Source organism: Pituophis catenifer, unplaced genomic scaffold (assembly GCF_029215685.1).
Source record: "Pituophis catenifer annectens isolate HBS135680 unplaced genomic scaffold, rPitCat1.0.hap2 SCAF_3, whole genome shotgun sequence".
Classification (NCBI taxonomy): Eukaryota; Metazoa; Chordata; class Lepidosauria; order Squamata; family Colubridae; genus Pituophis; species Pituophis catenifer.
Genome location: NW_027256883.1, coordinates 8830536 through 8847977, shown reverse-complemented (window position 1 = coordinate 8847977; position 17442 = coordinate 8830536). Strand labels below are relative to the sequence as shown.

General features: G+C 43.3%; 1 protein-coding gene across 1 annotated transcript in view; it reads left to right on the top strand.

The window, feature by feature from the left end:
* LOC139314172 (solute carrier family 2, facilitated glucose transporter member 5-like) overlaps positions 1–16504 on the top strand; it is a 37010-nt gene extending 20506 nt beyond the window's left edge. The window contains exons 8-12 of the mRNA XM_070939723.1: positions 5926–6036; positions 7726–7836; positions 10801–10873; positions 10986–11113; positions 16310–16504. Coding sequence (XP_070795824.1) covers positions 5926–6036; positions 7726–7836; positions 10801–10873; positions 10986–11113; positions 16310–16504 — 618 coding nt within the window. The remainder of the gene's footprint in view (positions 1–5925; positions 6037–7725; positions 7837–10800; positions 10874–10985; positions 11114–16309) is intronic.
* Positions 16505–17442: the final 938 nt, after the last annotated feature.

Here is a 17442-nt window from a genome sequence, read left to right as displayed (position 1 = left end):
TCCTATCCCATTCTCTCCCTCAGCCTTGCCCCACAGAAGCCTCCCCTATCCTATCCCATTCTCTCCCTCAGCCTTGCCCCACAGAAGCCTCCCCTATCCTATCCCATTCTCTCCCTCAGCCTTGCCCCACAGAAGCCTCCCCTATCCTATCCCATTCTCTCCCTCAGCCTTGCCCCACAGAAGCCTCCCCTATCCTATCCCATTCTTTCCCTCAGCCTTGCCCCACAGAAGCCTCCCCTATCCTATCCCATTCTTTCCCTCAGCCTTGCCCCACAGAAGCCTCCTCTATCCTATCCCATTCTCTCCCTCAGCCTTGCCCCACAGAAGCCTCCCCTATCCTATCCCATTCTTTCCCTCAGCCTTGCCCCACAGAAGCCTCCTCTATCCTTTCCCATTTTCTCCCTCAGCCTTGCCCCACAGAAGCCTCCCCTATCCTATCCCATTCTCTCCCTCAGCCTTGCCCCACAGAAGCCTCCCCTATCCTATCCCATTCTCTCCCTCAGCCTTGCCCCACAGAAGCCTCCTCTATCCTATCCCATTCTCTCCCTCAGCCTTGCCCCACAGAAGCCTCCCCTATCCTATCCCATTCTCTCCCTCAGCCTTGCCCCACAGAAGCCTCCTCTATCCTATCCCATTCTCTCCCTCAGCCTTGCCCCACAGAAGCCTCCTCTATCCTTTCCCATTCTCTCCCTCAGCCATGCCCCACAGAAGCCTCCCCTATCCTATCCCATTCTCTCCCTCAGCCTTGCCCCACAGAAGCCTCCCCTATCCTATCCCATTCTCTCCCTCAGCCTTGCCCCACAGAAGCCTCCCCTATCCTATCCCATTCTCTCCCTCAGCCTTGCCCCACAGAAGCCTCCCCTATCCTATCCCATTCTCTCCCTCAGCCTTGCCCCACAGAAGCCTCCTCTATCCTATCCCATTCTTTCCCTCAGCCTTGCCCCACAGAAGCCTCCTCTATCCTATCCCATTCTCTCCCTCAGCCTTGCCCCACAGAAGCCTCCTCTATCCTATCCCATTCTTTCCCTCAGCCTTGCCCCACAGAAGCCTCCTCTATCCTTTCCCATTTTCTCCCTCAGCCTTGCCCCACAGAAGCCTCCTCTATCCTATCCCATTCTCTCCCTCAGCCTTGCCCCACAGAAGCCTCCTCTATCCTATCCCATTCTTTCCCTCAGCCTTGCCCCACAGAAGCCTCCCCTATCCTATCCCATTCTCTCCCTCAGCCTTGCCCCACAGAAGCCTCCCCTATCCTATCCCATTCTCTCCCTCAGCCTTGCCCCACAGAAGCCTCCCCTATCCTATCCCATTCTTTCCCTCAGCCTTGCCCCACAGAAGCCTCCCCTATCCTATCCCATTCTTTCCCTCAGCCTTGCCCCACAGAAGCCTCCTCTATCCTATCCCATTCTCTCCCTCAGCCTTGCCCCACAGAAGCCTCCCCTATCCTATCCCATTCTTTCCCTCAGCCTTGCCCCACAGAAGCCTCCTCTATCCTTTCCCATTTTCTCCCTCAGCCTTGCCCCACAGAAGCCTCCCCTATCCTATCCCATTCTCTCCCTCAGCCTTGCCCCACAGAAGCCTCCCCTATCCTATCCCATTCTCTCCCTCAGCCTTGCCACAGTAGCCTCTCCTATCCTTAGACACATTTTTTTTTTCTTTTTAATTTATATGCCGCCCTTCTCCGGAGACTCAGGGCGGCTTACAATGTGTTAAGCAATAGCCTTCATACTTTTGTATATTTATAAAAAGTCAGCTTATTGCCCCCACAATCTGGGTCCTCATTTCACCTCAAGGCTGAGTCAACCTTGAGCCTGGTGAGATTTGAATTTGCAGTAATTGCAAGCAGCAGATGTTAATCTGTTAATAACAGTGCTTTAGTCCACTGTACTACAGGCTCTGTACATTTATCTAAGTATAGGTTTCTGGGTACCTTCCAGATACAGTACAGGGTAATCCTCAAAAATGAAAATGGAGAGTAGAATTTCCATTGCTAAGTGATGTGGTCATAAAGTGAAGGTGTGCAAGGAACACCAGTTGGGAATGAAGTTCCAAAGATTGGTCATAACCATCATTCAATGCCATCATAACTTCAAACGATCGCTGAATGAATGGCTGTGAGTCGAGCACTAGCATCTCTACACTCTTACTTTAATTAGCACAAGAAAAGGATTTTTCAGAACCAGGGATTTTTTAATTTTATTTTTATGACTTTCGAGTCCTTTAATTTGGAGTAGAATTGGGGTGACTGACTGGACATGAGCTTGGAATACTTTGAATACCGCATCCAGTTTTGGTCACCACAATATAAAAAAGTTATAGAAAAAAGTGCAGAGAAGCGCAAGAAAGATGATTAGGAGATTGGAGGATAAAACATATGAAGAATGGTTGCGGGAATAGAGTATGGTTAGTTTAACAAAAAGAAGGACTAGGGATGACATGATAACAGTGTTCCCATAATTGAGAGGCTGCCACAAAGTACAGAGTTTGTGGGGGCAATAAGCTGACTTTGTATAAATATACAAAAGTATGAAGGCTATTGCTTAACGCATTGTAGGCCGCCCTGAGTCTCCGGAGAAGGGCGGCATATAAATCAAATTTTTTTTTAAAAAAAAGGATCCTTCCAACTCTGCTACATGATATGATTATTGTGATCATTTGATTGTTTTTATGAATTAAGGGGAAAATCTTCCCTGTTAAAGATGTTAATATGATGCTGAAGTATCTACCTAAGCTTTGGCATCTGATTGTAATCAGGAATTATGATTGCACTGAGTATGGAGAGTGGATAAAAGGATGGCACTGAGATATTGGAAATGTGAGTTTATTCCAGATGCTAAGAAATGGTGATCAGAAATAGGTGATCTACCTGTTCTGGAAAAAGCAATCATTTCTACTAACCAAAGAGTGCAGCAATATATGTTACTATGTCAGAGGTGTTACAGTTTTACAATTGTAATTTTATTTTGCAATACAATTTTACATTGATTCTATTATAGCAGTGGATTGATTAGTAAACCAGCGATTATTAATAAATATAATATATAAGATTTCTTTTCTTTTTTCTTAGTTTGGGGTTGTCAGGTTTTTTATTCCTTCAGGTTCAAATATGTTTATTAACTTATCAAAAATATAAAACATGGTCATACAAAGAAACATGAAGATAATGGGGAAATAAAGGAGAAAAAGGGGAAGAGAAAAAGAGAAGGGAAAAAGAAAAGCATTAACTTCTGATTCATTTTGGTGCAGTAGAATAAGGTAGTAACATCAAACCTCAGAAGGGACATGGTGGCTCAGTGGCTAAGATGCTGAGCTTGTCGATCAAAAGGTTGGCAGTTCAGTGGTTTGAATCCCTAGTGTCGTGTATCGGGGTGAACTCCCGTTACTTGTCCCAGCTTCTGCCAACCTAGCAGTTCAAAAGCACATAAAAAATGCAAGTAGAAAAATACAGACCACCTTTGGTGGGAAGGTAGCAGCGTTCCATGCGCTTTTAGTCATGTTGGCCACTTGATCATGGAGATGTCTTCGGACAGCGCTGGCTCTTTGGCTCAGAAACGGAGATGAGCACCACCCCCTAAAGTCGGGAACGAGTGGCACATATGTGCGAGGGGAACCTTTACCTTTATCAAACTGTTGTGGCCCCGCCCTCCGAGCCTATCTCATCGGAGGAAGAAGGCTCCAAACATGAAGAAGAGGAGTCGGCCAGGCCTCCCTCTCCAGGCCCCTCCTCTCTGGTACTGCCTCAAGTTCCGGCCGAGGAAGAGGAGACTAGCCAGGAGCCAGGTGTCTCCGATGAGAGCGAGGGAGGTGATCTGTCGTTCCTGGATCCACGCCAACGAAGGCATGGTAAACGGTTGCAGCAGTTAAGGAGGCGTGCCAGGGATTATAACTGAGTCACTGGACCACACCCCAGAGACTATATAAGAGAGTGTGGTGGCCATTTAAGACTCTGTGACGGACAAAAACTAACTCTGGCTAGTCACTTGAACAACGCTTAAAGCTGCCGAAGGTTTCTTGTTTGGAACTGGACTATTTGCAAAATGTGTGTATTTCTGTTTATCTGGTGAAGGGATATTAAGTAAAAAGCACTTGGCAGTCGGTGCTCGTATTGCTGCCAAGTTTTTGACAACAAACTGTGCGTGCCAAGTGCTTCCTTTAACCCTCGGCTGGCTGTGTATGTGTGTGTGTGTATGTGTGTGTGTGTGTGTGGAGACGGGGACAGAACACAAACCTCAACTTTTTACTTTTATATAATAGTATATACTAGCCATTTTTATAACAACAAACCTATCTAATCAGAAAAATCGAAAATCATTTCATTTTTTTCTCACCTCAAGCACAAAGTCCAAAAGTGGTTTCCAAATAGACACAAAATTAATTGTTTTTTTTTTCCCCTTTAATCAGTGCAGTCAATTTAGCCATCTCTGCTAACTCCATCACCTTTTGCAGACATTTGTCCATTGTGGGAATCCAAAGATCCTTCCATTTTTTGTGCATTAAGCATTCTTGTTCCCATCTTTTTTAAATCTGTCGTTTTTTTAGTTCCTATTGTTATTAAATTTTTTGGAGGGGAGAAGAAAGCCATTTCACTGTTGAAGACATGTTCTGGGAAGATGTCATGATTCAGTCCACAAATTTGGGGAAATAAATCTAAAACATCTACCTGATACCTTTAGATGTGTAGCCTGATAGTCCTAGAAATCAGAATGGAAGTTCTTTCTCTGTGCTTGTGGGTTGGCTTCCAAACATTTCATTACCAGGCTAGGTAACAGCTTCAGTGGAGTTTAGGGAATGTCGGTGTTGGTGTTTTTCTGCTTATAAGGGCTTCGTGTGATCAGTAGCCCCGATGATGGAAGGGACATATCAGGTGAAGATCTTATGATGGATCTTGTCATGGGTCTGGGAGTCATTCATATAATAGCTTCCCACATCTGAAGAATTCTAGGATATGGAAGACTGGTTTCAGACAAACAATATTTTCTAGGAAATAAAGATACTCAAAGGGCAGCTGACTCTCCCATTTCAATTTGTTTATCAGATTCTCAAAATATTCATATTAGAAGTAGACAAGTGATAGCATTGAAGACATTTCTGAACTAAATGGCTTGGGCCATTTCCTGAGACTCTAGCTCATGACTCGGCTGATGACCTGGTGGCTGCCTGGGATAGGGCGGCTGCCGGGGCTTTGGACCAGGTCGTGCCTTTGCGGCCTCTGACCCGGCACTGAACTCACTTAGCTCCTTGGTTCTCTGAGGAGCTAAGCGCGAGCTGCATTGGCTTCCAGTGGACTTCCGGGTGCGCTTCAAGGTGTTGGTGATCACCTTTAAAGCGCTCCATGGCTTGGGGCCAGGGTACTTACGGGACCGCCTTCTGCCACCAATAGCCTCCCACCGGCCAGTTCGCTCCCATAGAGAGGGCCTCCTCAGGGTGCCGTTGGCCAGTCAATGCCGGCTGGCGACCCCCAGGAGGAGAGCCTTCTCTGTGGCAGCACCTGACCTCTGGAACGACCTACCCCCAGAGATACGCACGATACCAGACCTCAGGACTTTTCGTCGGGCCCTAAAAACTTACTTTTTTCAGTTAGCCGGTCTGTCTTGATTTTAGGGTTGGTTTTTAAAATTTTGATACTGATTTTAAATTGACAAATTTTAAATTATGGGCCAAATTTATTAATTATTTTAAATCTGTTTTTAATTGTAATGTTATGTATAAATGTTTTCATTTTGGCTGTTCACCGCCCTGAGTCCGAAAGGAGAAGGGTGGTATAGAAGTTTGAATAATAAAAATAAATAAATAAATACAATTCCCAGCACCCCTTACCATAGTCTATGCTTCCTTGGAGGCTAGAAGTTACAGTTTGGAAACATCTTGAAGCCTCAGTAGCTTCTTCCATTCAGCTAAAACTGTTTAATTGCTCTTGTCTGCTTTCAGTTTTATTATCATAATTATGAAATTTTGCGGAGTACAGAATTGACTTACAAAACCATGTGGCTTCTGAAAATAGGCATAAGCTTCCTTCTCTGCTTCACATCTATGCTAGCGGTAAGTTTTTGTTTTTCTTCCATTCCTCTTAACTTCTAATTTGAGAATGGATACTCTCTATCCTCTGGATTGCATCTGGACCCCAAAAATTATTGTCGCACCTGATGAGATTCTACTGCTGGCATTCAGCGATAAGCTATCAAAATATTCTGTTGTTGTTTTTTTTCTCTTTGCAAAATAGAAGTTTTGCAAAGAACCTTTACATATTTAAAAATAATGCTCCAAAAATTTTGAAACCAAATATTGTAATTTTCCTTGGTAGCAAAATAATGCTCAGCTTTATATGGAAAGAGAGATGCCAGATGTTCGGGATGGTTTTTCAAAAGAGACAGTATTATTAATGCACATGGGATAATTAGAAAAGGCCAAAAATGATTTTAAAAAAGTAGTCAATATATGTTTCATCGATTAAAGGCATTTGATTGTGTTAGCTGTGTCAGTCTGTGGAACATCTAATTGTCCTCATGATAAATTTATATACAGGACAGGTAGCCGTAGTCTAGATATAATATGATGAGACACACAGGTTTAACGCTGTCTGTCTCATCATATTATCCTGGAACAGCAGAAAAGGGAAATAGAGCATCTATGTAACATATTCCAAGAAAACGGATACCCACGCAACTTTATCAAACTCTCAACAGTTCCAAGAAGGCTCCACACCAATTTGAACCACTCAGGTGATCTTGATGACACAGATAAACCTCCAAGTGACCTTAATGATCTGTTAAAAGAATACAAATGACCAGCTGTCTGCAAGGCAGGGGTGAAATGCTCCCGGTTCAGACCGAATCGCCCGATCCGGTAGCGATGGTGGCAGGTGGTTCGGAGAACCGGTAGCAAAAATCCCTGCCCTCCCACATGCCCAGCTGAGCCGCGCAATCATGAGACGCTTTTTTTTTTTTTTTTACTTTTAAAAGCATTTTTTCTTTGGCCAAAAAAATTGCTTTTAAAAGTAAAAAAAAAAAAAAAGCCTCTCATGATCATGCGGCTCAGCTGGGATCGTCAGAGCCTTTTAAAAGCATTTTTTCTACAATCTCTTTGGCCGAAGGACTTGTAGAAAAAATGCTTTTAAAAGGCTCTGACGATCCCAGCTGAGTTGCCTGATCGTCAGAGGCTTTTTTTTCTTTTAAAGCAAAAAAAAAATGCTTTTAAAAGAAAACAAAAGCCTCTGACGATCAGGCAACTCAGTTGGGATTGTCAGAGCCTTTTAAAAGCATTTTTTTTACAACCTCTTCAGCCGAAGAGTTTGCAGAAAAAATGCTTGTAAAAGGAAAAAAAAAAAAAGTTAGCCACGCTCACCCATTCACATTACCCCCTCCCCCACTTCAAGCCATGCCCACAGAACTGGTAGTAACAAATTTTACATTTCACCACTGCTGCAAGGAGTATAAATCCTTCCGTTTCCCACCATCCAATCAGAGCTGAAGAAGCTTCTTGGATGAGAAGCGAAACGTCTTCAGAGAAAAACCAGAAAGTCCAGTTGCGTCTTGAAAAAAAACCCTTTGGGACAATGAATAGGACACTTCAATCCAGAAGTGGATGCAATTGAAAGACAAGTAGATTTGTGTAGGGGTACACCTGGTTAATCCTTCTGGCTGTTACTTGCTCTTTGGAACCTTCTATTATAGTTTGCCTTTGTGTTAACCTATCACCTCTTCATGCTTCCTGATCTTTAATATTTTTCAGGCATATCTTGTTGACCACTTGGGCCGAAGGATTCTTTTTCTCAGTGGCCTTGCAATTTGTACTGTTAGTCTCATTTTGATGGTTGTGGTGCTTGAAATATTGCGATATCAGGTAAAGAAGCCAAGATGGAGGGAAAAAAAAAAAAAGCCAAGAATGATACAAACTCCAAATGTCACAGTTGGCTGTCAAAATTTCAGAGCCCTTAAAGAAAAGTTACGGACAGGAACAACAGTTTCTGAAAATGCCTGAACTTAGTTTCAAAATGTACCAGAACTGTTTGTAATCCTGCTGAGCTGTTGCTAATTGTGAAACATGATTTTGCAAAGCATTTGCGGGTACTTACGGGACCGCCTTCTGATACTGACAGCCTCCCACCGGCCAGTACGCTCCCACAGGGCGGGGCTCTTCAGGGTGCCGTTGGTCAGACAATGCTGACTGGCGACCCCCCGGGGAAGAGCCTTCTCAGTGGGGGCTCCTGCCCTCTGGAACAAGCTGCCCCCGGAGGTACGGAGGATCTTGGACTTGCGTACCTTCCGCCGTGCCCTGAAGACTTTGTTATTCCAGCAAGCCGGGCTAGCCTAATTTTAACGGTTTTAAAGTTTAAATTGGATTTTAATGGGATCTTTTTAATTATGGGCCAAAGTATTTAATCAGGTTTTAAATTGTTTTTAATTTTTATATTTATGTATTTGATCTTGGCTGTTCACCGCCCTGAGTCTTTTGGGAGAAGAGCGGTATATAAATATAATAAATAAATAAATAAATAAATAAATAAATAAATAAATAAATAAATAAATAAATAAATAAATTTGGACATAGAAGGTTGAAACTGTGAAAAATATGGGACTGAAAGTGGCAGATGGATAGAGGCTTCAGATCAGGGGTGAAATCCAGCAGGTTCTGACAGGTTCTGGAGAACCCGGTAGTGGAAATTTTAAGTAGTTTGGAGAACCGCCTCCAAATACCACCTCTGGCTGGCCCTAGAGTGGGGTGGAAATGGAGATTTTGCAATATCCTTCTCCCAGGAGTGGGGATGGAATTGGGATTTTGCAGTATCCTTCCCCTGCCATGCCCAAACCACACCACACCCACCAAGCCATGCCCACAGAACCGGTAGTACAAAAATTTGTATTTCTCCACTGCTTCAGATGTACATATATGTATTTAGCAGGGGTGGGTTCTAATTTTTTTTACTACCGGTTCTGTGGGCGTGGCTTATTTTGCGGGTGTGGCTGTATATCTCCACCCCAGTCCACCCCAACGATGCCCTTGATGTGATGTCTCGCTGCCTGGAGGCTGTGCGGGTCTGGATGGGGAGGAACAGGCTCAGACTCAACCCTTCCAAGACCGAGTGGCTGTGACTTCCGGCGTCCCGATATAGTCAGCAGGTGCCATCGCTGACTATTGGGGGTGAATCTTTGCCCCCCACAGAGAGGGCTCGCAAGCTGGGCGTCCTCCTGGATGCACGGCTGTCTTTAGAAGAGCATATGACGGCTGTGGCCAGGGGGGCCTTTTATCAGGTTCGCCTGATTTGCCAGTTGCAGCCCTTTCTGGACCGGGACGCCTTGCGCACGGTCACTCATGCCCTTGTCACCTCCCAGCTGGACTATTGTAATGCTCTCTACATGGGGCTCCCCTTGAAGAGCACTCAGAGGCTCCAACTGGTCCAGAATGCAGCCGCATGGGTGGTTATGGGCACAACTCATTGTGCCCACGTGACACCCCTCCTACGCAAGCTGCACTGGCTCCCAGTGGTCTTCCGGGTGCGATTCAAGGTGTTGGTCACCACCTTTAAAGCGCTCCATGGCATAGGACCCGGGTACCTTCGAGACCGACTTCTGCCACCGGCCAGTTCGCTCTCACAGAGAGGGTCTCCTCAGGGTGCCATCGGCCAAATTATGTCGGCTGGCGACACCCAGGGGGAGGGCCTTCTCTGTGGGAGCCCCAGCCCTGTGGAATGAACTGCCCCCGGAAATGCGTAAGATCTCCGACCTCCGGGTATTTCGCTGTGCACTCAAGACCCTGTTGTTCCGCCAGGCCGGGCTATCCACATAATAATTTTAAATTGGGTGTTTTAAATTTCTGGGGTTTTATATTGAGCCAAATTATTTAATAATTTTAAATTATTTTAATTGATGTTTGTCTGTGCTTTTAATAGGCTGTACACCGCCCTGAGTCCTTCGGGAGAAGGGCGGTATAGAAATAAAATTATTATTATTATTATTATTATTATTATTATTATTATTATTATTATTATTATTATTATTATTATTATTATTATTATTATTATTATTATTGATGATCATGTGACAATTCTTTAGGATTTAGCAGAGGTACTGATCTACCAGGCTTTTAACTACTTGCAGAGCTATACCAATCTACTCATTTGTTTTTGGAGGCACCGGTCTACTCATTTGTTTTTAGAGGCACCGGTCTACCACCACACTGCCTTTTAACGCTGATCAGCTCTAGCTTTGATCTTTGAAGACCCACAGCAAGAGTTTAAACAGATTTTTTCCTTCTAGCCGATCAGCTGGGACTTGGGAGGCAGCAATAGATTGGGGCCAAATAAAAGGTAAGAATAGCATGGGTGGGGGGTGAAGGGGCCACCTCCCAAACAAAGAGAACTGGTTTGGTAACGTCATATTGTCACCGCTACCAGCTCTGCCAAACTGGACTGAACCGGGAGGAACCCACCACTGGTATTTAGAAAGTAGTGGTCAGTAAAAAAGAACAAGGAAGTTAATTGTGAAATGTGTGCAGAAGAGTATAAACCACAGGCCTAGGAATGTGTTTGAGGCCACTGGCCTATAGCTGATCCTTGCTCGCCCAGCTATGTGAGTGAACCTCCTTGCAATGGGTTATTACTGTCAGTTGTGTTATGATTGTTGTTTATGTTCCAAGTTGTTAGAAAAATAAACCTCTGGATCTCAAAGTAAGAATTTTGTGTTTTGTGTTGCTGCCTTTTGTTCCTTTCATTGGATTTTTCCATGACAATCTTTAGGATGTTCCTTTCCAACAAACGTTGCAATTTCATAGACGCTTTGCTCAATTCTGATCGATTTTCTCCCACAGAAAACCAGTTTGTTGAATTATTTCTGCGTCAGTCTGCTTGTCATTTTCATTGCTGCATTTTGCATGGGACCAAGTAAGTGAATGAAATGCAAGTTTTGGGAACAGATGGGGATGTGGGGGGGGGGGAGGATCCTGATCAATGGGAAAGGACATTCCGTGACTTACATCTTTTTCTCTCTACCAAGATATAATTTCAGTAATAATTTCACTGGAATTGTTCCTTCAGTCATCACGAGCATCAGCTTTTGCAATTGCAGGATTTGAATACTGCGCAGCCAATATTTTCCTAACATTGATGCATGGTAAAATGAAGGTGAGTGACTCTGAAGCTTAGTGGAAATGCTGTGGTTTATTGAACAGAATTTATTATGATAGGCTTAAGATACAGAAGCAGAGGTGAAATGCTACCGGTTCAGACCAGTTCTCCCAAACCGGTAGTAAAAAATGCTACCGGTTTGGGCGAATCGGTATTTCCAACGAATAGCTGGGCGATGATCAGCTGTGACGCACAATTTATATTAGGTAGAATCATCGGCTTTCCTGCTTTCTAGCTAATCTAAATCGCATGGCACAGTGGATTCCCCCCCCCCTTGCTGTTCTACTTACCTTTGCAGACTCAGAAAACTTCAAAATCTTTTTTAGTGCTGCGTGGGCACGCCTCAGGAGCACATGGGCGCATAGCACACATGCACGCATGAAGCGCACACAGTAGCCAACTCACAGAACCTCACAGAGGATTTCACTGGTATACAGAAGGATCTTGAAAGACTTGAACATTGGGCGCTATCTAACAAAATGAAATTCAATCGTGAAAAAAGTAAGGTTCTACATTTAGGCAAGAAAAACAAAATGCACAGGTATGGTATATGTGGTACCTTGCTCAATAGTAGTAACTGTGAGAGGGATCTTGGAGACCTAGTGGACAACCATTTAAATATGAGCCAGCAGTGTGCAGCAGCTGCCAAAAAAGCCAACACAGTCCTAGTCTGCATAAACAGAGGGATAAAATCAAGATCACGTGAAGTGTTAATACCACTTTATAAGGCCTTGGTAAGGACACACTTGGAATACTGCATTCAGTTTTGGTCGCCACGATGTAAAAAAGATGTTGAGACTCTAGAAAGAGTGCAGAGAAGAGCAATAAAGATGATTAGGGGGCTGGAGGCTAAAACATATAAAGAACGGTTGCTGGAACTGGGTATGTCTAGTCTGATGAAAAGAAGGACTAGGGGTGACATGATAGCAGTGTTCCAGTATCTCAGGGGCTGCCACAAAGAAAAGGGAGACAAGCTATTCTCCAAAGCACCTGAGGGCAGGACAAGAAGCAATGGGTGGAAACTAATCAAGGAGAGAAGCAACTTAGAACTAAGGAGAAATTTCCTGATAGTTAGAACAATTAATCAGTGGAACAACTTGCCTCCAGTAGTTGTAAATGCTCCAAGACTGAAATTTTTTAAAAAGAGATTGGACAGCCATTTGTCTGAAGTAGTGTAGGTTTTCCTGCCTAAGCTTAGGCAGGAAACCCTACACCACTTCAGACAAATGGTTACCCAACATCTTCTTAAAAACTTCCAGTGTTGGACTTCCAGATGGCAGAGGGTGTGTTAAAATCCAAGTCGTACCCCATTTTATGTTCATTGAGTTTACAATCATGTACAACTGGGAAAATGTTGCAACCCTAGACCAGGCCAAATCCAAAAATGCCAGGGAATTTCTAGAAGCCTGGCACTCTGACAAATCAGCCATCAATAGACACATAGACATTAACAACATCTACAGACTATGCAAAAGAGACAGTCAACCAGCCCCAAAGGTGGAAAAAAAAAATACTCCAGTGCTTCTCTTCCAATAATCAGCACTCAGGTCAACATAGATGAACTATGATTAACTATGTTAATGAGTAACAATTAACACAGAGCACCAAGGACCCTGCATTACAACCTTGAACAGAACAAGTGGGGTGGGCTTAGGTTATAATGCTAAATCGTAGAATCATAGAATTCTTCATTGGCCAAGTGTGATTGGACACACAAAGAATAAGCTCCCAGTGTACATATAAACAGCAAGTAAGAGGTCATAGATCATAGCAAACCACAATTCATAAGGAGTCAACAGGAGAATATAGTAGGACAGATGAGAGGATGAGAAAAGATGAGAAATGAGATAGTACTGTGGGAATTAAGTGTTCAGCAGTCATGGCACATCTTTGTATCTAGTGGTTTGGGCATGCAATGCCCTATAGTGGCATCCCAAATCCTCTATCTTGAGGGGAAAAAAACCATAGTCAAGATGAGCCTTGACTATGACGTAGAGCCTCGGTGGTGCAGCGGACTAAAGTGCTGTTAAGTGCTAGCATTTAGCTGCCAGCTGCCTGCAATTAGTGCAAGTTCGAATCTCACCAGGCTCAAGGTTGACTCAGCCTTCCATCCTTTCGAGGTAGGTAAATTGAGGACCCGGATTGTGGGGGTAATAAGCCAAATTTGTATAGAACAGCACCGCTTGGGAGATGGGGAGGCAAAAGCCCTAATAAGCAGGTATATAGAAAAAAGTATGTAAGCTATTGCTATAATGCATTGTAAGCCGCCCTGAGTCCACGGAGAAGGGCGGCATATAAATTGGACTAATAACAATAACAACAACAACAACAACAACAACAACAACAACAACAACAATAATAATAATAATAATAATAATAATAATAATAATAATAATAATAACAGTTCCTAGGTCCTTGGTTAGGACTCGAGCTGCTGAGCTATTAACCAGCCTCAAAGGCTGTGAATCTCATTAAAGATTAACCAATAATAATAATATTCATGTTGTTTGATTGAAATTCTACACCTTCTGTATAACATCAGCATTCTGCATATGTACAAAGGCTGCTATCTGGATCAGAGGTGGTATTCATCAGGTTCTGACCAGTTCTGGAGAACCGGTAGCGGAAATTTTGAGTAGTTCGGAGAACTGGTAAATACCACCTCTGACTGGCCCCGCCCCCATCTATTCTCTGCCTCCCGAGTCCCAGCTGATCGGGAAGAAATGGGGATTTTCCAGTAATCTTCCCCTGCCATGCCCACCAAGCCATGCTACCAAGCCATGCCACTCCCACCAAGCCACGCCCACAGAACCGGTAGTAAAAAAATTTGAATCCCACCACTGATCCGGATCATGTATAGGGTAACTACACTTGCTCTGGATTACCCCTCCCCCCTTCACACACACACATACACTTCCTGGAACAGCTATCTCAGTTTTTTTCTTGATAGATTAGCTTCTGTTATGAATGAGCATTAGAGGGCTAGGGAAAGAACTATTTATTTCAAAAGCAGTTGGTGGTGGCCTGGGCAAAAAAAAAAACAGCTTAATGATGGAATATGCAAAGGGGCAAATCATACTGACTGTTTTGATTTAACGTAGTTCTTGTTTTGATCCCGATACACTTTTCATTCCGTTCAATCTTTTTGTTCCATGAGTGGTCCTTGGTGCACTGATGATGTTACCTAGTTTGGGTAATGCAAGATATATTTTATTTATTTTATTTTATTTTATTTATTTTGTCGAGTACATATTAGAAAATATATATATAAGCATAAATTGAATACATAAAATGAATACAATTAAAGAGAACATCAGGACAGGGACAGTAGGCACGCTGGTGTTCCTATGCACGCCCCTTACAGACCTCTTAGGAATGGGGTGAGGTCAACAGTAGACAGTTTTAGGTTAAAATTTTTTGGGGGTTGCATTCCAGGCATTGACCACTCTGTTGCTGAAGTCATATTTTCTGCTATCGAGTTTGGAGTGGTTCACTTTAAGTTTGTATCTGTTGTGTGTTTGTGTATTGCTGTGGTTGAAGCTGAAGTAGTCATTGATAGGTAGGACATTGTTGCAGATGATTTTATGAGCTATGCTTAGGTCATACCGAAGGCGCCGTAGTTCTAAATTTTCTAAATCCAGTTTATCTATTATCTATCTATTTCAAGCCTGGTGGCATAAGGTATTTTGTTGCGAGCAGAGGAGTGGAGGACTCTTCTTGTGAAAGAAGAAAATATAAGAAAACCACCAAGTTCAGAGAGCACCGAGGACCTCTCATTTCAACCTTCAGTTACAAATATTCTCATTTATTGGTACAGAGTGATGCAGTGGCCTAGAGGTAGAGCTCTCATCTCACAATCAGGAGGCTGTGAGTTTGATCCTAGGTAGAGGCAGATATTTCTCTCTCTGGGCACAATGGGAATATATCTGCTGAACAAAACTCCGCATCGGTGACAGGAAGGGCATTTGGCCAGTAAACACTCTGCTAGCTCCATTCAGTTGCCCAGACTGCACCCCGTAAGGGATTTAGGGGTTGTTAAAAGATGATGATGATTCTCATTTATTGGTACCTCTTGTTTCACTTCAGCCTTCCACTCAGTGTTTTCCCTGGTTCAAAAGATGAGCTATTATTTGCTATCTAGAAGCAAGTGATACACTACTAGCTTCTAAGAAAGAAACTGTTGTTAAGATTTTGCATTGATGAAATTTACTAGGAATGGAAGCAGCTTGTATGTAGCCTTTGGAGGAGCACAGTGTGGGGAAGTGTCCCCAATATTTGCAATAAACAAATAAACTTCTATATGGGCACTCTCAGAAGAATAATTTGGGGTTCCAACTTGAGCCGGGGTTATGCAAGAACCATTCAAAATGAAATCCCGACAGCTGTGAGGAAAGGCAATTTTATTTATTCCCAAGAGCAAAGAGATTTGCCTGTGGGGTTAGCTACAGAGAAAACAAAGTACAAAAGGACTGTTTTATAGGAGAACTTGTCATTAATAATTGTAGATGTGTAAATGCTGATTCTAGTGTGTAACACTTGAGGGGAATGGGCATGTGTAGGTACGTGTCATATGCAGGGGTGAAATCTACTTACCTTCCCAACTGGTTTTGAAATGCAAGTGTCGTGAGGATCCACTGCACATGCGCAAACCCTTCTCCGCATGCACAGAGGGTAAAAAACAGGTTATTTCCTGGTTAAAAAGAGAAAATAACGATGACCGGGCGGCTGGGCAGAGCCTTGCACCACCATCGCTACTGGTTCTCTGAACCACTGTGTGCCATCGCTACCGGTTCAGGCGAACCGGTCTGAACCGGGAGCATTTCACCCCTGATCACGTGTCATCTGTGAAGTTTATTCCGGTGAATACGTAGTTGTTCTAGGAGACCATTTTAAGTAAATCTACTTGTGTTTACAGATTTTCTCCTTTGATGTGTGGATTGAGTCTGAGTAATTTATTTGGGGGTTCAAGGAAGTTTGAGTAAAAGATCCCCCCACCACCACATTTGCTATTCTTACTTGATTAATTTACTGACTGTCAATTAAGTAGCGGAGACACTGCTTCTCACTATGGATTCTGTTAATGTTTAAGGGAAGATGGAAAAATTATAAGGGATAAAATGTATTTTGATATAAAGCATCCCACAACCGTTTCTCTCTTTCCCTTTTCACAAAAAAATCATTTTACGTCTTGAGAAGGAACTTGGATCATACTCCTTACTCTTCTTCAGTCCATTCTGTGTGGCAGTCTTTATTTTCTTCTACCTGTATATCCCAGAGACCAAAAATCAGACTTTAAAGGATATCAGAAAAGTGATGGAGAAACAGAAAAGCGGGAAAGTCCAAGTCAATATAGATAAGGCAAGAAAGAATCTTGGCATTATCTTCTGAACTAATTTTGTGCCCCTTGTGTTTATTTATGTATTTTCTTTGAAATCAGAATTAAAAACGGAATCTTGTTTTTCTTCAACTGTCCAGTGTGATTGATTTATGGAGTATTCCTTCTGGTTCAGAACCAGCAAGTTAGCTGAGATTTAGACTAATATTTTAACAAAGTACTGTATTTGTCACTCCATAAGATGCACCTGACGATAAGACACACTCCCGTTTTCGGCCTCCACGAATCCCGTTTTTGGCCTCCATATGCCCCATTTTCAGCCTCCATGAAAGTCCTGCATGGAGGCCAAAAATGGGGTGAGTGGATGCTGAAAATGGGGTGCACGGAGGCTGAAAATGGGATATGTGGAGGCCAAAAATGGGACACATGGAGGCCGAAAATGGGGTGCGTGGAGGCCAAAAACTGGGCATGCAGAGGCCAAAAACGGGACACACGGATGTCAAAAACTGCTGAAGGGTAGGGGTCGTCGGGTGGGTGAGGCTTCGGCAATATTCACTCCATAAGACATTTCTATCCACTTTTGGGAGACAAAAAAGTGTGTCTTACGGAGCGAAAAATATGGTATACCCTCCAATTTCCCCAGAATTGACTTCCATTGCAAATATGGCTTGCATTTTTTCTGTTTCTCATTCTCAGGAAACTGTTAGGTTTTCAGATTTAGGAGAGAGAGTCTTTGCACGTTCAAGACTTCTAGACTTTAACACTGGGCCCCATCCAACAACATACAATTCAGTGAAAAGTTAGGTTTTACACTTAGGCAAGAAAAAAACCCCAATGCACTGGTATAAAATAGATGGAACCTGACTCAATAGCAGTAACTGAGGAGAATGTAGATGTCCTAATGGGCAACCACTGAAATATGAGCCAGCAGCTCAGGGGTGAAATGCTCCCGGTTCGGACCGGATCACCTGATCCGGTAGCGATGGAGGTG